General features: G+C 38.8%; 1 protein-coding gene across 1 annotated transcript in view; it reads left to right on the top strand.

Annotated features, from left to right (window-relative positions):
- Positions 1-7,278, top strand: part of COMMD1 (copper metabolism domain containing 1) — a 158,032-nt gene extending 150,754 nt beyond the window's left edge. The window contains exon 3 of the mRNA XM_007464130.1: positions 7,061-7,278. Within this exon, the coding sequence (XP_007464192.1) occupies positions 7,061-7,168 (108 nt within the window). The 3' untranslated portion in view covers positions 7,169-7,278. The remainder of the gene's footprint in view (positions 1-7,060) is intronic.
- The last annotated feature ends 6,075 nt before the right edge of the window (positions 7,279-13,353 follow it).

Genomic DNA, 13,353 nt, shown 5'->3' with positions numbered 1-13,353 from the left:
TGCTGAAAATGAAAAGTTGTAAAATGAAGTAGAACACAGTATTTTGTAGAAATCAGCCAATGATCTAATTGTATTGAGCTTTTAGTGTTTACATATCTTGGCTCCATTTTATTTTCCTTTTTGGGTATTTCTAAAATACTAAATGCGTAAGTCTTGATGCTTATGTAAATCAGTACAAAATCGGGTATTTCTAATTAGTTCCCATTCTACTCTGTTAAATCTACACTAATCAGGTTTGAAAGTGTCCATATTGAGGGTCAGATGTAGGTGTTAGTGGGCAATGGATTGAATCAAAGAGCTGGGAATTCTGGGCTTCATGTAAGTGGGGCTAGTCTCTGGGTTTCTTTTGGTTTGAGTGGTAAAATGAAGATTGATGGTACCTTTACCTTTCACTATACACTGAAGAAGAGCAGATATGTGTCAGCCTGCTTTGAAATCTTTGAGGGAAGAAGAATAGTGATAGTCTTGGTTTAGCAGTACAGAATTTGGCCAATGAAAGAACCACTCATTTTTGCAAGGTCAAAACTATTTTCTCCCTTTCAGAAACAAGTCAGGTTGCCTGGGCCAAAGTACATTTTCCTTTTGACCACACATTGGCAGGACAGGCATGTCTAGTTTTCTTCTAGGTCATAGCTCTAGATTTTTTCCAGCTAAGAAATATTCAACCGAAAGAATCTCAGGGTCCTGTTCTTGACCTATTCCCACTTTCTCTCTTCTTAGAAATTCAAACAGCTTTGAGTGGAGAGTGTTCTTGGGATCTCATTGCCTTGTTGGGTCACAGGCCCTGAGCCTGCAGAAGAAAATGAAAGCACCCCAGCAGAAGGATGTGTGTGTGTTTGTGTGTGTGTAAATTCAGCCTTTGGATTTCATTGAGATTGTCTTGCTAATGCCCCTTTATAAGGTTCACTAGGTTTTCCTGGTGCCTGGTGGCCTGGGTGATCAGGTGATTAGAAAGGCACGGAGCGTATGGATCTGGGATCTGACTAGCTTAAGATACTTCATCTATGGATCTGTGCATCAGATATGGGTTATGTGATAAGGAGAAGGATTTGCCTTTGGTATTTTCCTACTTTTATGTTTTGTGCCCTACCTATTCATCCCATTTCCCCCAGTCCCTCTTAATAGTAGGTACCCTGTGATTTAGGGCAGGCTACTTGGGTTCATCCTTTCTGGAGGAAAATAAATCTCTTGATTTAAGTTGTAGAAAGCTGTTAATGACTTTTTTGTATTACCTCTCCTGGGAGTATTTCTGTTTTAAAGACATTATCTAGGCTGAGAGCAGTAGTCCTGGTTACTAAAGGAAGGGAAATATTTGGGATAAGAAGAACTTTCTGGCTTAAATTGCTGCCATATGGGTATGATTTTCAAAAGTAGTTATGTGAAGTCACAGTTAAAGTTCCTCTAATTTCCTTTTCTATAAAACTTTTTGCAGAGCTGCTGTGATTTAGTCATACTAACCAGTTTAAATTTCACTTCCTTTTCCCATCTTGTAGAAATACTTAAAAAATGGACCAAAAAGGAGGAGGAAGTCAAGCAGCAGAGACCCAGATAATAGGTTTCTGAATAATGAAGATCTGATGTTATTTTATTTAAAACTTTTGCCACTTTATATAAAACCTGTGTGCGCCACTTGGAAAGTTGAAGTTAGGTGCCTTAGATTTGTTTAGCAGTAACTTATATCTGTGGTAGATCTGAAACTCCCTGGATACCTAATGTCTGTTTTCTCCCTTGAGTTTCTAGTTAACTGATTAAAAATTCATGTTTTCTCATAAAGTTTATCTTTTAATGTAATAAGAATTTGTGAGAGTGGGGACTTTTTAATTTTTTTAAGCACTTTAAACTCCTATTGTCAGGTTGTCCTCACAAAAATGTTTTGAAATGCCTGAATGACATCACCAGAAAATTCAGTAATTGTTATCCAGTGATGGTTAATGCTTTTATACTACACTGGTAATACTCTCTTCTTCTAGGAGATTGCAGGAATATGGATAAATACTTCCTCTAGAAGCTGCTCCAGCTCTGAAAGTGCCATGTCTTAGTCCCACATATGGTCTTAGCACATTATGGACATCTGTTGAGTTTTGGGGTGAATCATTTTAATTTAGTTGCTTGGTCATTAAGTTTCAGTCGTAGCTTCCAAAAGAGTCTGATTTTAGTATTTTCTGATCTTCAGAAGCATAATTTGCTTTGTGATTTACAGTATAATTTTTTTTCCCTTCTGGAAAATTGCTTTATCTTGCTTTTTACACAGTAGATGTAGGACTTGTCAGCTATTATATTTGAAATGAGGATTTCCTCAGGATTAAAAACGGCCTGAGTAAGGACCATTGGTTGTAATTATGTATTGCTAAAAATGTTCATTGAAAGATTAAAAAACATTATAAATCACAAGTTTTCTTTTGGAAAGTATTGTTTTAAGCTACAGCATAAGCTATCCATTGCTTTAGATATAGGGTATAAGAACAGGTTGTAGAAATGAGGCCATGTGTCTGGTATCAAGACCCTTGATGCAAATTCTTCATGAAGTGTCATCTCGCATGGTTGTTGTTACTATTATTCTTTTTCTTCTTTTTTAATATCAACATGCTGTTATAATTTTAATATCAAATGATGATCGAAAAAATTAAATACTGGTTCTGGTTCATACTATCATATTTATCACTTAGAGGGCAGCCTTTCTGCCAACTTAGTCATGATAAAAATTCTTGCTGTGCTCATCTTTGGAGTTTGTATTTGGTGATTATGTACTTTCACAGTCTGAAGAAACTCCTGTTTATACTGAAGTAGTGATTGAGGCCAGAAGTAAAGTAGGAAATAAAGAAATGATACCCTTACATAGAAAATACTGGAAATGGCAGAGGAGAAGGAGTTGGGGGTAAGAGAATAAATGTCCTGACCTCTGTCTTCTCTTGTCAGAACCCAACTGTAAGCCAGAGAACAAAGGAATGACAATCTTATAGGACCTGGAACAAGGCAGAGAAAGGTGGAGAATGGCTATGAAAAGACAAGTGGAGAATAATCAGCACAGTTTTCAGGGAACTATAAAATTTTAATTTTGGATAAGTGGTCCCTTATGAAGTAACTTGGAGGATTCTTTGCCACAGAGAAGCTATTTTGAGGTCTCCTGAAAGAGTTAGGGAGCAGTATTGGTATAATTCTGAGAAAGCTGCAGAAAGTATGGGATTGGGATTGAGTGGCGAACACAGATTTACTTATGAAGCTGTTTTAAACTTTTCTTGTGGGCAATGTTCAAAGCCTTTGGGTATCTTATTTATTATGTAATTGATCTTCAGGACACTATTGCAGTTTTGACCTTTGCCATACATTCTCTTTCTCTCTCCAGAAGACACAAAGTGGCAGAGCTGCAGCTCAGAGGGTTAATTTAAGTTTAGGAAAGGACAGCCCAAAGGACAGAGGGGAGGGATAGGCTTCATGGCTAAAAGTTTGTGCTCAGCCAAGAGTCCCTTTGTGTCAATAAATGAAGCCAAAAGAAGAATTGGAATAGCCTTATGAAAGCTGGTCAACTGTATGTGGCCTTCTGAATCAGTATTGGTTAGCAGGATCCTAAGGCATCCTTTCGCACTCTCATCCTCCATCCCCCAACTTTAGAATTTTTAAGAGACCACAATTTGCCAGAATTTGCCAAAGTTGTATTCTAATGCTAAATATGACCAATAATTTGGGGATAAAGCTTTATGGAAACTTTGCATGGGAAATAATACAGAAGATAGGCTATAAGATTTCTATTTTTTCTTATGTTCAGTTTATTCTAAATGGTTCTATTTAGGTATTTATTAAGTCATAATCTTTTTTATTTTCTATTTTTAGCATTTTGTCACTGTAGTATTGTTTTGCCAAAGAATTGGTCAGAGTATGCTTCTGGACCTAGATAAGGAAGTCATTTAAATGGACAGTACACACAGAGAGGTAATTTAATAGTATGTAGATGGAGAAACCAAACATTTGCTTAATAACAGCCTTCAATTTTTATATAAAATAATAATCAGGTATACTCTCTGACCCAGTTGGGAAATGAGTTTAAGCTAAAACATTAAAGATTTAGGTTTGACAAGTAAGAGTTTCCTGAAGAATGTCAGAGTGGTTACCTGGGAAAGGAGTTCCTTAGGAACATGTAAGATGTCCTTCTCTAGAAGTCATTAAAAGCTAGCTAGGTTTTTTTGTTGTTAGTTTGGAGAGGGTGGCCTCTCAAAGGTCTCTTCTTAGGATTTTATGAATTTTTAGCTTTTGTACTTGGAAATAATATTTGAATATTTTACCTTTGCTTTCTTTTCTAATTTGGAATAGTTACTTAAACCCTTGAATTTAGTACACTGCCATACTCACTGTGATCACAAAGTACATATTCTTAATAATGATGCACCTGCTTATTCACCTGATAACTATTTTCTGGGTCTATCCCATGATGTATCTGCACTCTGCTAAGAAGCAGGTTCTAACTCTTGACTCAGATATTTAAATACAGGAATTTAGTCTTATCATCACTCAGTATGACCAGATCAAGATGGATGACTTTGAGAAAAAAATCAAGTGTTTCAGATTGCTCTTGTACTTTCTGCACCTGGCTTGAAAAGCGTCACCTGCATTTCTAAAGATATTTTCAAGTGTTTTAGATGTATTTTCTGTAGGGCACCCCAGCCAAAGGCAAAATTTGAACAAAGCTCCATGTGTTAAGCCCCAGTTTAAAGGCCCCTGAATTCCTGATAAAATATTTTGATGACATAACTAGATGAAGCTAGGCCTTGATAATATAGTTTCAGGTAAACTGTTTCTTCAAGAGTAATGTATGGTTACATGTGTCTTTCTAAGACTGTTAGTGTGCATTGTTTTCAGGGGAGAGAGTTGAAGGGAGTGTGTGGAAAATATTTGTTTAACTTTGGACTCTGTTTAGCCTGCTTTTTCTCTCTAGTATTTGATTCTTCTTAAAAGTAAACCAAGCTTCATTAATACTTAGAGGTCCAGGGCCTCCCTGGTGGCGCAGTGGTTGAGAGTCCGCCTGCCGATGCAGGGGATACGGGTTCGTGCCCCGGTCCGGGAGGATCCCACATGCCGCGGAGCGGCTGGGCCCGTGAGCCATGGGCGCTGAGCTTGCGCATCCGGCAACGGGAAAGGCCACGACAGTGAGAGGCCCACATATCGCAAAAAAAAAAAAAAATACTTAGAGGTCCAATCAAAGATAATTTGAATACTGAAACTTATAACAAATTAATGACCTTCAGTCAAAAAAGATCCTGGCTATTTATTAATAAACTTTGCTCAGGTTTTCCTATCTCTATGCACATTGTCTTTGATAGGCTTTTCCCATATAAATGGAAAACGAGGTGATTTATTATTGTAACTGACTTTATCTCACTGAGGAGAAACATGGATTACATCATCTTTTCTGCCAGTTTCCTAAATATATATGTTAGACTCTGGTAATTATTTGTTTCTAGACCATTGTTCCAAAGGCCAAATATTTTTAAATGTTCTAAAGTCAGGCTAAAGAGCTCAATAAAACTGAATGAAGAATAAGAGGCTTTCAAATCTGAGACCTGTTCTTAATTTAGCCAAGTGAAGTACCTAATTTGCCAAACATTTGCTCTTATTTCCAAAAGGAGATAACCCTGCCTGTTGCTCAAACACAGGAGCATCTTTCTTTTTTTTAAATTGGTTTTTGCTTTCGACTAAATGAAAACCTGGCAGTTTCTAAGCTCACATATGAGACTATACCCCTTTCCTATTTAAATGCATGTTTGAGGAAAAAGTTCCTTGTAGCCAGGGAAAGCTGCCTTTCCTCCCTTTGAAAGACTCTCATCTGAGAGGCCCCTTCTTCCCCCTCTGTACTTGTTTCTCCGGGGGTGATGTTCAGTGCCATCAGTATAGACACAGCACAGCAGCTCACCAACAGCAAAGGTACTTTTACAAAATCAGATCCTGAAGGTTCTTCTAGCTGATGACAGAGTGACTCCCTCCCTCTGAAGAGGCTTATTGGTCTTCCTTTGCCTGCCACTTTGAATGGGGGTGGGGAGTGCCATGTATTTAGAAAGGAAAATATAGAGAAAAGAACATTGATCTGGTGGCTGTGCCATCAGCAAACAGGGATAATAGGCATGTCATTTAACATGGCTGGGGCCTCAATTTCATAACCTGAAAAACAAGGTAGTTGGGCTATATGGTCTCTAAGAATTCATACTGCTCTAAAATTACGTGGTTATTGTTCTTTGGGATCTTGAATATGGTCACTCTTAAAATCCTTTACTTTTCCCTTGTCTCTCAAGACAGTGTGGACCTAGCATTTGTCCAGTGCACATGAAATTTCTGTCACCACACTTCAAAGGCCTTTTTCTTTGATTTCTACCTAATTTGGGGTTGATTGATCCTAACAGTTATTGAGAGGAATGTGTTTGAGGGAAATCTTGGGAGAGTTGGCTTGTAGCAAGTGGAAAGGCCTCAGAAATGTTTAAGGCTGTTTCAAGATCTGGTTATCTTTCAATTATCTGGTTGATGTTTCCCAAGCAACTTGTTCACAGCTTGTCACAATTTCTAGTATAACCACTAAATCCAAGGTAGCCCAATTCCCAGGCAAACACAGAGCCAATCTAAATCCTCCTTCCATTGTTTTTATTACAGGGTGCTATGGAGACAGCATGGACTTTGGAGTCAGCCAGAGCTGGGAGTTCACAATCTGACTCTGCCTTTTTCTGATTTTGTGATACAGGTTAACCTCCCTGTGTCTCAGAGTCATCATCTATAAAACAGCAATACTTAAGTACTTACCTTAAAAATTATTATGGGATTAAATGTGATGACAGACAAGAAGAGCTTCTCATGTGCCTCTTAAAGAGAACACCAGACATTTGTATACCTCTTTAGCATTTATGAAACACCTCATAGAAGTAGTTTCATTTAGGGTGTTGCGTGGATAAAATGTCATTTAGGTATTGAGGCCTGAGTCAGGCTTGCTGGGTAGGGGCCCTGGGCTTTGGAGCTAGGTCACACCAGATCCAGAGCCTTGGCTATCTTGAGGGTCTTGTCTAAAATATCCTTTTATATTTTCCAGGAATCTGAATTTCTGTGTTTGGAGTTTGATGAGGTCAAGGTCACCCAAGTCCTGAAGGAGCTCTCGGAGGTAGAAGAAAGTATCAGCACACTGATGCAGCCAGCCTAGCTGAAGATGGAGCTGTTGAAGCAAAGGTGTTCATGATCCCTCCCCAGGGACCTGCTTTTTTAAAAAAAAAAATCTTATTCCCCCAATAGTATTAAATCCTCAAGTTCAAATCTTGCCTGCCTCAGCTTGCTGCGATTTCTTTCTCTCTTCCTTTCGTTTACTCTTATAGTTGATCTACCACAGACGTTCTTATACTTCAGCATACAGAGGCACTCATAAAAGCATTTTTTTTTTAAAAAAAAAGGCCTTAAGGACCTTATCCACAGAGACTTGGATTCAGTAGGACTGGGGTGGGATCAGCTTTAGAAACCCTTGCTATGGTGGCTTATTCCTGGGTAGGATTATAGGAATTTATACACGATAAATCATGTATAAATTTGGTCAAGGCTGACCAAATATGGCCTGAGCTGAGGCCTAGAGGAGCCTGCCTAACCTAGAAGACGTTTACTGACCTTAGTAAGACATGAGATGCTTCTGGAACTGATTGAGGCATTTGTATTAGTTCTGCTTAAATCTTGGGGGGGTCTGGTTTGATCTGAGCTACTGAGAAACTTGGGCTTTTCTGGAACCTAGAACTAAACTGACCTCATCATAAAGGGTCTCCCTTCACTTATCTCAAGTCAGGATTGTGGGAAGGGAAAATGTCTCTTGAAGTGATGTGAGGTCTTTACCTCAGAAAATTTTACCTTAGTCATCAAATAAAACTTCCTCAAGACAATTTCTTCAAGAAAACTAGCATAAAAACTAGGTCCTGGGACTTCCCTGGTGGCGTGGTGGTTAAGGATCTGCCTGCCAACGCGGGGGACACGGGTTCAAGCCCTGGTCCGGGAAGATCCCACATGCCGTGGAGCAACTAAGCCCGTGTGCCACAACTACTGAGCCTGCACTCTAGAGCCCGCGAGCCACAACTACTGAGCCTGTGAGCCACAACTACTGAAGCCCACGCCCCTAGAGCCCTTGCTCTGCAGCAAAGAGAAGCCACCGCAATGAGAAGCCTGTGCACTGCAACAAAGAATAGTCCCTGCTCGCCGCAACTAGAGAAAGCCCGCGTGCAGCAACGAACACCCAACGTACCCAATAAATAAATAAACAAACAAACTAGGTCCTGGTAGAGAAGTTATACCAAACACCAAGAATATTCTAAGAGGAGGAACTGTTAACTAGTACACTGAGGCTATGGTCCTTGTTGAACAGGTTTTGTCATCTGACACTGATAACATTTAGAAACTTCAGTTGCCTTTGGGATGTAATGTGTCCCAAAAATGTAGTGCTCTTAGTCTGTGGTTACAGCATATGTCAGTTCTAATGAGTTTATTCCAGGGCAGTAATAATTCCTCTTCTGTTAAGCATTTTCTCCTAAATCAGTTTAAAGACATTTTAGGAGCTTTTCCAAAACCAAAGCAGAAAATTTGGCTTCCTCCCTGATTAAAACCATCCCAGCAGTTAGCAGACAATGACCAGAAAGTTTTAAATGTAGCCCCTGTGGACCCTTCAGAAAACATCTTGAAACAGTATGGTAAGTAGATTCAGAAAAGGCGCGTGGTTTGGCGAAAGAACTATTAAAACTTGCTTTCTGTTCTCAGGGCTACTGTCACGTGATCCAGGAGAATTTAGATAATGTCTCCTGCTGTAAAATGGAGGAAAAGAATATCTCATCAGATAATGGGATTCCAGATGTCACTGAAAGGAAGAACTGTAGCTACCATGTTAGTATTGAGTCACATTTCCAATGAAAGTCCATGGAGGCCTGAAGGAACAGTCCATGGGCCCATAGGGAGAGGGCATCATTGTTGTGGTTTGAAGCTCTATTTAGGTCATTCTGTGAAAGTAATAGCCACAAAAGTGGACATGGGCTTTTTTATTATATCCCCAAACCCTAGGTCATTGGTAAAACTGTTAATGCATACTGAATTTTTCAGAATAATGATAATAATAATGAAAGAAACTGGTTGCTGAAGCTGGGCCCCATATTTAACACTAAACACTTTTGAATGCAAGTGGTTTCAGGCAGGGTGTGTTTGCGTGTGTTTTATGTTTACTGGTGATTTTTTACTTTCTGATTGCCAAGGGAGTATTATGTTTATTATAGTCTATTGTGAAAATATAGTACTCACTAAGAAGAGTTAAATGACCCATCAACCTAATATACAGAGATAACAAAAAGAAGGCTAGGACTAGAAGAAGAGTTGACTTTCCCTGAATAAATTCCTGGAAGTGGAGCACATGGGTCCTTTTGGTTTTTTTTTTTTATTATTATTATTGAGGTATAGTTGATGTACAGAGCACACAGTTTTTAAGACTTTGATAAACATTACAAATTGCTCTCCAAAAAGGTTTAATATCAGTTTGTATTACCTCTAAGAAAGCATGCGACTAAATCATTCCCTTTCTTGCCTATTGGATATTATCTGCTTTTTGTATTTTCTGGTACTGACCTGTTTTTGTAAATTTTTGCAAGGGGCACTTACTTATACTAGGACATCTTCCTGGGGATGGGGCAAGCATGGAGAAAGGACCAGGAAAGGAGAAAACTGGCATAAGGGTCCCACTAGGTTTCCTACCTCTATAACCCTAGGTTAAAACCACTTTATTTTGAGTTCAGGAGATGTGGAGCAAAATAAAAATAATCCTCAGCCTGAATTGGGCCTTGTAGAAATTGTCCCTGCTTAAACCATAAGCACTGTAACTTCAGTCTGTTTAGAAACAGTACAGACAAGCCAAACGTTGCTTTCAAAATAAAGTCAGAAAGAATCTCCAGACTTTAGCAGTTTCATGTTGATAGGGAGCAAAGGATTTGGCCTTATTCTCAGGACTGCCTTTTCTTGGAAGCTCTGGTTCCTATCAGCTTCATCAGTGGAGGCTTAAATTCGACTATTGTAGCCTCCTCTTTCCTTTATATAACCTCTCCTCCCCCAGTCTTGCTTTAAGGATGATTCAAAAGGAATTGCAGCATTTTAAAGTTTAGTTTAACTTAGTCTTTCCCAAGTGCAAGCAGGTGGTGAAAAGCAAACGATCACACTGAGTATCTGAAATCTTAAATAGCTGACATTGTGTCAAACTAGTAATTATTGAAGTTCTTTTTTTAGACCTGAGTGAAAATTTGGAAAACAGAATATAATAGAAATTAAAGGAAAATAAATGTTAAACAGATGTTAGAAAATATTGTTTTCTGAAGTACACAATAAATATCTAGACCAGTGAAGGGACAAGGATATAGAAGGAGGCCTTCTGGAGTCAGATCAGAAATGATTTGATAATTTTCTAAAAGAACAGGATGCTGGAAAAGATGGGCCTTTGTGAGACAGTTGCCACCTTATAATTCTTAACTGTCCAACTTCCCAGCCAAGGTTTTCAAATATTTTAGATGGTGATTTAGCCAGCAGAAGGGAAAATGTAAATAGAACATAATTAGTTTGCATTTAACTCTAGTTGCAAAGTGTACAGTTTTTTACCTCAAAATTTGAGAAATAGCAATTTTTATCTAAGTGCAGTCAGTTCTCCCTTATCTGGGGACAGCCATAAACATCTCTTACCACATCACAACTACATGCCATGCTCACTAGCTTATGTTGCAAAGGAACCTGCCTCGGCCTGTTTCCTGTCAGATAAATGGTGCCAACCAACATAATTCACAAGTTTAGTACATATATTATCAGAATAAAATACTAAGCCTGTACATGAGAAGATAGTAAAATATGGGTATTTACATCTTTTACTCACCAAGCACTGTAAGTAGGCCTTTTGTTTCTCTCTTACCTGCTCTTGGCTAGTTTTCTGTTTCTTGCTAGTGTTAGGGTTTCAAGTTCTGTTGATTTACAGGATGGAGGTGGGGGAGAAATGGGAAGGGGGGAAATAAAGGTTTGATTGCACACTGGAATAAGAGATTAAACTACTAGTTTAAAGGAATTTAGGCTGAATAATGAAAATAGTTAAAATCCTTAATGCTGCTATTATTACTGTTTTTACATTAAAGAAATAAAAATAAATTTTGGAATTTTATATGATTCATATTCTGGCTATTTTTAGAACCATGGCTAAAATTTGGCACTGATCTCAGAATGACTGATTTGGAGGCTTTTGTAGAAGTTATTTTATCATCTTGTCAAAATGGGGAAACATCTGGAGAGACAGGGCAGAGGACTTGTACAAGGCCGTCGTCAGGAAGAGACCTTAGGGTACTGTCTTCCATCTCTATGTTCTACCTGCCAGACTCACCAAAAGAATAAAATGTGCTTGTAGAAAATACCTATTTCCTAGCTCATTGTGTTTAGATGATGATAATTTTTCCAGTGATGATTTTTGTATGGAGATATGACCTTGAGGGCTGTGAGGTCCAGTGTCACTTGCAACCTGCATCCACATTAGACCTGTCTCTGTGCTGAGGCTGCTAACGTCCTTTGTAGAGCCTGATGCTATTTCTTATCACCTTGGCCTCACTCAGTGCCACCCATCTCTAGGACAATGTGCAAGATGAGTCTGCTGCCACATGGGGCTTCCTGGCTGTCCACAGTACCCAGACAGGCAGCAGATTATCCTTATCCTTGCTGGACAGCCATGACCCAAGCTTACTAAATACAGCATAACTCTTGTTCATTAATTCATTATAATAATGTCTATAGTGAATTCTGTAGCAGCCACTTCCTCACTGTTAATGGTTTTCTCAACATGGTCTACCCACAGTGCAGTAGAACAGAAGTCAGATTTTTTTTTTTTTTACATTTTAATTATAAAAGTAACACATGTTGGGAATTCCCTGGCTGTCCAGTGGTTAGGACTCCATGCTTCCACTGCGAGGGGCACAGGTTTGATCCCTGGTCAGGAAACTAAGATCCCATAAGCCGCATGGTGCAGCCAAAAAAAAAAAAAAAGTAACACGTGCTCATTAAAAATTATTAAAGATTATTTAATTTTTAAATCAATATAGAATTGTGTAGAATCAGTCTTCCTTGCCTTTTGCTTTTAAAAAAAGTCTCTCTCCCCTGAAGTAGTTGCTGTTAACAGTCTGGAAGGTTTGTTTCCTTCCAGACACTTTCTAGGCACATCAAAGTAAGGGGGTATATACATACATACATACACACACATATACTATATCTATATCCATATATATGTTGATATATGTTCAAGTATACCTTCAAAGCATCCTTTTAGTGGTTCTTAACTTTTGGATGATACTTTATGTCTTAAAGAATCCAATGAAAGCTATGGTTTCTCTTTCCCAGAAAAAAGGCATGCACATATTCACTGAATTTTTCATTCAGTGTCAGGAGTTTCATGAATTCCCAGAAAGCAATCTGCCACCACCTCTACCAATCCCCTAAGGTTTATGGAGCCAGGGGCAACCAAGAAAACAGCAACAATTTGTAGTGGATTTGGAGAGGATTATTATTTACAGCAGAAACCTAATGAATCCGTATACTCAGGGTGCTCTTAGTTGAATTTTCTGGTCAACAGAGTTTATCACAAAATCTTTTTTAGTTACAAAACTTTGAATTAGAAACATTATAAAAAGTCTCAGTTCACTCCCCTCTGTGACAGACAAGGATCCCTCAGTACTCCATTCTCAACCCTTTGTGCCGGCTGAACTTTCACAACTACCATCACAGCACCTAAGCATTTTAGTACACCTCTTTGTCTGCACATCTGTCTCCCCCCACCCCTACCCCCGCCCCATGGCTGTGAACTCCTTAAGGAGAGGGACCTTATCTCATCATCTTTGTATGCTTCCCCCTCCCCCTGCCTACAAAAGTCTCCACAATTGTGCATGAGATGAATGAGCATCAGAGGTGTGATGATTGAGTTGAGTATTAATCAAATCCAGTGGTTCCATTCAGTAGGGAAAAAGAAAGCATTAGAGAGATGTAGGTTTCAATCACAGCTGTGCTCTGCACAGGCCTGACGGTGGGACCTCAGGCGAGTTTAGTTTTCTCATCTGAAAAATAGGGCTGATTTTTTTTTTTTTTAAGGGATGATAAATCGAAGTCACAGGATTAGATACTATAGGATAAATAGGATTTAGTCTAAAAGGCATCTTTTAGAGACCCAAGGGCTCTTTGCCCGGGTCAAATCCTGGCTCTTTTATTTACAAGTTGTGCAAACTAGGGCAACTTATTTAACATCTCTTTGCCTCAGTTTCTTCATTTGTAAAAATGGGATGATAATACAATAATACCTACCTCAGTTGGCAT

The sequence above is a fragment of the Lipotes vexillifer genome, unplaced genomic scaffold (genome assembly GCF_000442215.2).
Source record: "Lipotes vexillifer unplaced genomic scaffold, Lipotes_vexillifer_v1.1 scaffold311, whole genome shotgun sequence".
Classification (NCBI taxonomy): domain Eukaryota; kingdom Metazoa; phylum Chordata; class Mammalia; order Artiodactyla; family Lipotidae; genus Lipotes; species Lipotes vexillifer.
The sequence above is the reverse complement of the archived record's forward strand: the minus strand, read 5'-3'. Positions and strand labels throughout refer to the sequence as shown.